Here is a 9135-nt window from a genome sequence, read left to right on the forward strand (position 1 = left end):
GCCCTGTGGTGTGGACATTTGTATACTCAGTAGTCCAGGGAAGACCACCAATCTAAACATTTTAACTCCTCCAGCTGCATCCAGATGGGAGCTCCCAGGAATCTGTGCACCTAGTCAACTTCCCTTGAGCTTCCCTTCAGCCTACAGGGACTGTGGCACCTTGGGGGGGAGGTGAGCCCAGCCCCCTCTGTGTGCTTCACAGAGGTCTCAGGTCAGTCACTAACCAGTTCCTTTCATGAAAGACAAAGGTCCCAACAACCTGGACATCAGTGTACCTCCAATAGATGGCAGAAAGTTGTCCATCCCAGGGGAGTTTTCTTATTTTATGTAAACTCTTCTCTACATTTTCCTTGGAAGTGGGCGTCTTTGGGGCAGCCTTTTGGCCTAGTCTGATTGTTGGAGAGGCTGGATTCTCTAGGGGGCCCCGCCTCCCTTTAGGAGAGCCAGTAGGGTTAATATAGGTTCCTACCAGCCTAAGCCATTGGACACTATGTTTATTCTGGAGATCAGGAACAGATGTCTCTGAAAATTGGTGTTTGGTTTATGAGCTCATACTGACTCCTTAGCCATCTAAAACAGGAAACTATTCATCTCCTTTCTTGATTGAATAGTCAATGTGGACAATGCTTGGCTTATTGAAGTGATGGCTACTGACAGCCTAGGGCTCATCTGTCCAAGGCAGTCATGAAAGTAGCATTTCTTGTCCTCATTTGGCATATCTGACCCTACTTTCTGGACCGGCTGGTAGATGCCAGGTATCACAGCTGCCAGGTAGGAGTGTCTGTTCTTGCTCTCAAAGTGCTTATAGGTGACATATTTAGGGACTGTATAGGAAACACTCTTTTGTTCCCAGACCTCTGAGGATACTCCAGCTGGCCTAGGGGCAATGAAGTCTCACACCTGTGAGACTGGATGGGATATTCTATAGAATTCACCACATAAGGACAGGAATGCGCTGGCTCACACTCATTGCAAAGGAAACAGCATGCATAGCCAGAGGAAGGTGTTGCCAACTGAGTTGGACATTATCACTCATGTACACACTCACACTTGGGGCATCTGGACACGTCAGCTGAGTGAATTCTGGTTAAGGGTGGGTGAGCTAGAAGACAGCAGAAGGGGGGAAAGAAAGCAAAGAAAAAAGATGAAGAAGTTAGCGTGCAGTAGAAAACAGGAGGCAAGGGGCGCCTGGGTGGCGCAGCCGGTTAAGCGTCCGACTTCAGCCAGGTCACGATCTCGCGGTCCGTGAGTTCGAGCCCCGCGTCGGGCTCTGGGCTGATGGCTCGGAGCCTGGAGCCTGTTTCCGATTCTGTGTCTCCCTCTCTCTCTGCCCCTCCCCCGTTCATGCTCTGTCTCTCTCTGTCCCAAAAATAAATAAAAAACGTTGAAAAAAAATTAAAAAAAAAAAGTAAAAAAAAAAAAGAAAACAGGAGGCGTTACTGCTGGCTGAAGGCGGCTGGAATTATACAGCCCCACAAAGCCTACCTGCCTGCCCCCAAGTGGCAGAGCCTGAGCTCATCACCTTCATGTCATCACTGAAGCACCGGAGTAAAGAAGGTCTCAGGGCAGATCCCAACCAAAAGCCTATTTTCTTTTGCCCCAGGGCACACAATTAGGATGAGCTTCTGTTGTCAGAAAAAGGCCACTAGATCAGATAAAAAACACTAAGATGTTAAAATGCATATACACAAACCCAAAAAACCCTGATACCAGAGAATGAGCGTAGTGGTGAACAGCCGATCTATACCAGCAGCTGCTGTGACTTAGCAGGACCACAGCGGGACCCTGCGCACGTTGTGTCCTTGAGCTGGGCCTGGTCCAGCGGTCAGAGCCTAAAACCAACATGGCTCAGACTGCTGGCCTTCCCACCAGACGGCCTATGGGGTTTTTAGAAGAGGCCAGGGATTATGCGTGGAATTCTGATGCATCCTGGGCCACGGCTAGGCTGGGCTTCCTGGAGGGCAGGCCCTGGCTGAAGTAACAAACTCAGAAAACACTCCTCTGCAAACCCTGAGAATCAAATGTACCCAGACGCTCAGGCGCTTTCTCAACCTCTGGGCTACCTGGCACCATTTTTGGGAATTGTGAAATTTGAAAATAAAAATAAACCACCTTTTATTTATTCATTTATTTTATGGTTTGAACGGCCTTTATTATTTATAATGGGAAGTGGAAGAGGAGGGGACAAGACAGCTCCGGCTCCAGGGCAGAACCAAAGACTCACTCTGTCATTATCCCCCCTCTGCCGCCCCAAAACTAACCAACCTTTTAAACTGTAATATAATTTTTTTAAACAAAGACAACACTAAACATAATGACAAAATGGGAGAGAAGGTGTAAATTCGCTGTGCCCTGCCCTCGTGTGAGATGGATGACTGCCTGGAGCTCCGAACTTCCTGGTGGACGTCCAGTCGCCTCTGTTCCCAGCACCAAACAACCAGAGGGCCAGCTGTGGTCAGGACTGAGCTTTGGGGAGCTTAATTCCTACAAGTCAACACACTGACTCCTGATCTGCCCGAGAGAGAGAGGCTGCCATGGCACATCCTCCACTAGGCGTGGCTAAAACCCAGGAGCAGACAGTATGGCCACTCAGAGGCTGGGGGCAGAAAGCAGCCAGGTGGCTCCCTCACCACACCAACTACACGAGGGAAAACAAAGGTCTTCGGTCTCGGAAGCAAGTGCCTCGGAGTGGTACAGAAACTGCCCTCCACGGAACAGCTCTAATCTTGGGCTGGTACTGTCCTTCCCTGGAGGCAATAACTCTCACCGTAGGTAATAATCAATCGCAGCAGAGAAAGCAGCAAAACCTCCACAACCAATGACCCCGGCCTTTAAGCCCGCTGTAAAGCAAACAGAAATGGCGTTACGTGTAGTGACGAACACAGGCCGCATTCAGGAGTCTGCCTGCCCCATGAATGCAGAAACCCATGGAAGCATTCGAAGTCATTCAACAAACCCATCAGATCCACAAGACTTCAACGAGCTGTGTATACGATCTACTCTAGTGTGCTTTATGTAAGTGTGCATTTGGCTTTTCTCACTCCGAAGAATTACTATTTGCAGCTTCATGAAATAGCCCCTCACAGGCAGGAAACTGGTTAAGAGAACCAGCCCTTGGAAGCAAGTGAAAGCACACAGCCTGTTACCCTGATTTGTTTATGAAATAAATTCTTGGGAAGGTGATCAAAGCAGTCCCAGAGGGAGCCAGGCTTCTCAGAGTCCCTGACAAAGCGGAGCGATGGGAAGACCAGAGGAAAAGCTACTCTATAAATCACAAATGGCTGTCAGAGGAGCAAAAGCAGCTTTTAAGGACAGCAAATCATCCTGCCTCTCAGAGAATGAGAAAACAGGCTATTTGGGTAAATCAGGGCACGGCAGAGGGGAGAGTGGCCCAGCAATGGACACTGTGCAGAGTCCAGACACTGACACCCCATATCACACTCTTGACGGGCACGCCAACAGGGAGAAGTGCAGGGGACTGGTTTCTTTGTTGTTTACGGCTGACAACCTGACATTTGGCTTTCCATGGGTAGGAGTCTAAGAATCTTCAACATGAAAAGACATGACTGTATAACTTACATACAATATTAAAACTGACAGTTGTACAGTATTAACAAAAATATCTTAGCTACTTGAAATGCACAGAGCTGCGAGTTCAGCACGGCCTGCCGTTTGGAATAAGTGGGCTCTCGGGAGCTGAGTGAGACCTAGCCATGCTTCCGTACTTATCCTGCAGAGCAACACATTCCAGGAATTACTGGGAGGAAGTTCTTCCCATCTTTTCAATGTGAGCCCAGTTCTAAAATCTAGATCCTTCTGTGATTCTCAGCCATGGGTGATTTTGTCCCCTGGGGAAAATCTGGCAATGTCTAGAGACACTTTCAGTGATCAACTAAGGGATGCTACTAGCATCTAGTGGGTAGAGACCAGGGTTACTGCTAAACATCCTACAATGCAAAGGACAGCCCTACTCTCCCTCCAGCAAAGATTTACATGTCCAAAATGTCAATAGTGCCAAAGATGAAAAATCCTGATCTACACACTAGAAGTTTCCAAAATGAAGTTAATACAAAAGTAAATGTGATTTACTTCTCAGAGGGAAGAATATCAAGTGTCCACATATGCCTTGGGCTGTCCCTGAAACACTCATACATTTGGAAATGTTAACTACAGCATGTTGTCCGAAGCCACAAAGAAAACCATGTGAGAGTTGTTTACTAACCTCTGAAACCAATGGCTCCTCCAGTGATGCAGCCGCTAATGACACTATTCTTCCAATCTGATTTTCCCCGGTACTGTGGGTGGAGAAGTGCAGTTTAGAGCCAAAGAAACAAGCCAGACAAGATGATTAAGGGGGAAAAAACACAGCGTTTCTAGCTGGCTAAATTAGTCCCTCCCCAAAGGAAACCTAATCTTCTTTGCTTTCGAAAGTATAGTTCCTAATTTGAATGTGTTCTTGGATGCTTCCTGAAGGTGGTATCAGAGTGCAGAAACCAAGCGTACAATTTGACAAGTAATCAAAATCTCTTTGGTTCTCCAATAAGTCCCATGGTTAAAATCATTAACCAACCTCTGGGGTGCCTGGGTGGCTCAACTGGTTAATCATTGGACTCTTGATTTGGGGTCAGGTCATCATCTCACAGTTCGTGAGACTGAGCCCAGCATCTCAATCTTGGGATTCTCTCTCTCTATGCCTCCCTCTCTCACACTCTCTCTCTCTCAAAAATAAATTAATTAAAAAAACAACTTAGGGGTGCCTGAGTGGCTCAGTCAGTTAAGTGTCTGACTTCGGCTCAGGTCATGATCTCACAGTTCATGAGTTTGAGCCCCGCATCAGACTCTGTGCTGACATCTGAGCCTGGAGGCTGAAGCCTGCTTCAGATTCTGTGTCTCCTTCTCTCTCTGCTCCTCCCTGGCTCATGCTCTGTCTCTCATTCTCTCTGTCAAAAATAAATAAAAACATTATAAAAAAATTTTTTTAATTTAAAAAATAAAATCATTAGGGGCACCTAGGTGGCTCAGTCGGCTAAGCTTCTGATTTTTGCTTGGGTCATGATCTCACAGCTCGTGGGTTTGAGCCCCACATCGGGCTCTGTGCTATCAGCATGGAGCCTGTTTCAGTTCCTGTCTCCCTCTCTCTCTGCTCCTCCCCAGCTTGTGCTTTCTCTCTGTCTCAAAAATAAATTAAAAAAAAAATTTTTTTTAAATAAAATCATTAACCAACTTTTTTTTTATTCATTTATTTGGAAAGAGAGACAGTGCAAGTGGGGGAGGGGCAGAGAGGGAGACAGAGAATCCCAAGCAGGCTCCGCACTACCAGCACAGAGCCCAATGCAGAGCTCGATCCCATGAACTGTGAGATCATGACCTCAGTGGAAGCCAAGTCGGAAACTTAACCAACTGAGCCACCCAGGCCCCCCTAACCAACTTCTAACAGAGACATGAAAAGATGCTCAACATCATTCATCATCAGGGAAATGCAAATCAAAACTAAACGAGGTATCACCTCTCACCTGTCAGAATGGCTAAAATCTACAACACAAGAAACCACAGGTACTAGTGAGGACATGGAGAAAGGGGAACCCCCTTGCACTGTTGGTGGGAATGCAAACTGGTGCAGACACTCTGGAAAAGGGTATGGAGTTTCCTCAGAAAGTTAAAAATAGAACTGTTAGGGTGCCTGGCTGGCTCAGTGTGAATATTGACCTCAGGGTCGTGAGTTTGAGCCCCATGTTGTATGGAATTGTTGAATCACTACATTGTACACCTGAAACTAATATTACGTTGTATGTTAACTAACTAGAATTTTAAAAACTTAAAAAAATAAAATCATTAACTTCTAGCTTACAAAAAGAAGTAAAAAATAACGCAAGCCCAAATCATAAATGCACGAGAAGTTTACATTATGGACTAATGGAAATTCAATTTAGCGAGTACCAGACATTTCTGATCTGCTTTCTAATTAACATCCAGAGCATTTCTCTTTAGAAGTCATAACATGGCACAGGCAAGGCTTTCTCAGAAGGCAGAGACACTTACAGATTCTACCAAGCACTCGGTGCAAGAAAACATGGCGCCCACAATGGCAAAATTTTTGGCGTAGGACATCCCTCTCTGCCCCATGTCTTTAAGAACTTCTTTCGCTGTCGGCGTACGGTAAGGATCCTTAGGGTCAAAGCCCACATTGGTATCAATGCCGGCAGTGAATACCCCAAATGCACCTCCCAATACAAATCCTAAAAACAAACAGAGATGAAGATTTCTTTGGCATGTTTTCTGGGTTACTGTAATGAGGTCCGACTCGAATAGCACATTTTGGATGGCCACCAGCAAAGAGGACGCTCCCTGCTGCCCCCTCACTCCACCTTGCCACTCAAGCTCTCCACTTACCTGGTTTCCACATCACACAAGCTAAGAACTACCTTGCTGACAGCTTCTTCTTGGTCTCCCTTTGGATTTCTTCCTCCTTTCATTGTCTAAAATTCCTCAAGATTCAATCTTTAACCTTTCATTCTGTCTATACTCAGACATTCAGCTGTTAACTTTGCATACCACTCCCGTGACAATGGTGACATTCACAACTGTCATTGAGTACCATGTGCCAAGTACTCTGACACTTTATAGTCACAGCTTCATTTATTCTCCACAATAGTCCCATGAGGTACATACTATTATCCTCTCCATTCTGTAGCTGAAGCAACTGAGGCTCAGGGAGTAACTTCCCTAAGGTCACAAAGCTGCCAAGTGGCAAATCCTACAGTACTGTCCCCATCTCCCTGAGCCTTCCTGAGCCTGCTGGGCATTTCCATATACATGTCCTCTCATCACATCAAGGTCAATGTTTAATGAAATCATGGGCATCTCCCGTCCAGACTTTCTTACTTATGGCTCCTTCTTTCCAGTCACTCTCACTTCAAACCTCAAGGGTATTTCTTTTCTTTTCTTTTTTTTTAAGTTTATTTATTTGAGAGAGAGAGAGAGTGCACGTAAGTGTGCAAGAGCAGGGGAGGGGCAGACAGAGTGGGAGAGAGAGAATCCCAAGCTGGCCCTGTGCTGTGAGCGCAGAGCCCCATCTGGGGCTCGATCCCACAAACCGTGAGATCATGACCCAAGCTCAAACCAAGAGCCAGCTGCTTAACCTACTAAGCCACCCAGGCTCCCCCTCAAGGGCATTTCTGACTGCCTCTTTGCTTTCCTCTACAACCCTACGTTCACAATTACCATCCTAGTCTAGGGCCTTTATCACTTCCACCCTGGAGCACTACAAAGACTTATTCATCATTTCAACAAATATGCAAGTGATGTATTAGAGTCAGGCACAATGATGACCAAAGACCAAGGCCAGGCCTCACAGAGCTTCACTTTAGCCAATTCCCTATATGGTCTCCCGAAGCACCAGACTTTCCTTCACTACATTCAGTGCTGGGTCACCAAGTTCATCAATTACCGCCCTAATGCCTTATAGGCAAAACGCCCAAATACTCAACCCCACTTGCAACTTGAAAGGACATTTCTCTTCCTCTTAGTCTACTCCCATTCTCTCAATCCTTTAAGATAACAGCTGCAATCTCACCTCCTCTTGTAGCCTTCCCCAAACCAAAAACAAAACAAAACAAAACCCCTCTCTTTGCTTTCAACTATACTTTACATCTGCAACTCTCGCCATATTTGTTTCTGGATTGTCTTTCATTCTCAATGAGATCTCAACTCCTCTGCAGATGTGGCCAACCTTTTTACAAGAGGCACCCCATACATTCTCAAATCCTCAAAAGGTTTAAAAAAAAGGGGGGGGGGGAGAGAAAAGGGCCAACGCCAGACGTCTTTCCCCCTTGTTCACCGCCATCTAATCACATTGGCGTCAATGGCCTTTCCGTTTTTCAGACTTCAGACTGGTTCCTACCAGACCCTTTGCATTTGCTGTTCCCGTTTGTCTGCAGCACTCTCTTGCCAGGTTCGTTCTCAACATTCTTGTTTCTCTATATATTAAAATGTTAGCTTCATGAGAACCAGGCTCTTGTCTTGTCTCCCCCTGTCCCTCCACTACCAAGCATGTGATAGTTGCTTATGACAATTTGTTGAAAGAATCCTTATTTAAAAGTGAATCAACGAATGAATGAACGAAGCCAACCATTTTATAACCAACCTCCAGGCCCCGGCCCGAACAGTACCGATTCTCTGATCCAATTTCCAGAGGCGAAAACTAACCTCAGGGCTTAGAGTGGGTTTACTCGAGTTCATGGATCGAGGCAGGGGTGTAGTCAAGGTCGAGGTCCACAGGCTCCTCGCCTCCCAGGCGCGTGGTCTCCCTGGCAGAGGACCCCTCTGCGGTCCAAGCCCTCAGCCTCCCAATGCTCCCCCCGCCCCCCAATCTTGCCTCACCTCCCACGCAGGCCAGCGCTGCCTTGAAGGCGCAACTTTCCATTGCCTTCTCGATCATCTTCTGTTCCTCACTCTTGGTGGGGCTCGGGATCCCACCCAAACTACTAGGCTCCAGAAGCCGGGGCTGACGCTTGTCGCCCACCAGGTATTGCAGAAGAAGGCTGTACTGCAGCGGGGCTTCGTCGGAACCGGCCGCCTCAGGCGCGGAGCCCCCCGCACTGGGGGCAGTCGCCGCCATGACTGTAGATGCTCAAGAAACCCGGGCGTTCTTCCCGCAGCAGATTCCGCAAGCTTCCCGTTGAGGGCCTGCGCGCCTAGCCATCGTGACGCAACGGCAGATTCGCCACAACCAGCAAGACCAAGAAGCTGCGGAAGTAAAGTCTGTTCGTGCGCACCGGGCGTAAGAGATACCATGTTCCCCCAAAGCCTCTTGGGAATACTGAATCGGTCTCGTGCAGTATCCAGTGGCACTGACAAACAAGATTCAGAGTCCACAGAAAGCGCCCTCTGCTTCGGGCCTGCTGCGCGGGGCGTACCGGGATTTGTAGGCCAGGCATTTCCCAGGAAGCTTTGCTCGGGCACTCGCCTGGCGGCCTCCTCTGAAGCTCTTGACCGGGTGGGGAGCGGTAGCACGCCCGCGAGGCTGCAGAGCGCCGGAGTGACGGCAGGGGACGCACGCGCCTCGCCACTGCTTTTCGAGCCTAATCATTCCTTGAAGAAGGGGGTTGTGAGAGGTAAATGATGGAAGGTGTTTTG

General features: G+C 47.7%; 1 protein-coding gene across 1 annotated transcript; it reads right to left on the reverse strand.

Annotated features, from left to right (window-relative positions):
- Positions 1–2109: 2109 nt before the first annotated feature.
- On the reverse strand, positions 2110–8682 carry TIMM22 (translocase of inner mitochondrial membrane 22). Its single transcript, XM_040455459.1, has 4 exons — positions 8380–8682; positions 6040–6236; positions 4223–4295; positions 2110–2840 (listed from the first exon to the last, which is right to left on the reverse strand). The coding sequence occupies exons 1-4, from the start codon at positions 8615–8617 to the stop codon at positions 2764–2766; spliced, it is 585 nt and encodes a 194-aa protein (XP_040311393.1). The 5' UTR covers positions 8618–8682; the 3' UTR covers positions 2110–2763.
- Positions 8683–9135: the final 453 nt, after the last annotated feature.

This window comes from Herpailurus yagouaroundi, unplaced genomic scaffold, assembly GCF_014898765.1.
Source record: "Herpailurus yagouaroundi ecotype Mexico unplaced genomic scaffold, PumYag 215, whole genome shotgun sequence".
Lineage (NCBI taxonomy): Eukaryota > Metazoa > Chordata > Mammalia > Carnivora > Felidae > Herpailurus > Herpailurus yagouaroundi.

Bases quoted from the DNA above. Each gene is read 5' to 3' on its own strand.
- TIMM22 (XM_040455459.1), bottom strand. From the start codon at position 8,617: ATGGCGGCGACTGCCCCCAGTGCGGGGGGCTCCGCGCCTGAGGCGGCC. The intron at 6,237-8,379 runs GTGAGGCAAGAT...GTTTGTTTTTAG, and splicing joins AGCGCTGGCCTGCGTGGGAG to GATTTGTATTGGGAGGTGCA. The intron at 4,296-6,039 runs GTAAGTGTCTCT...CTCCACCCACAG, and splicing joins CCGAGTGCTTGGTAGAATCT to TACCGGGGAAAATCAGATTG.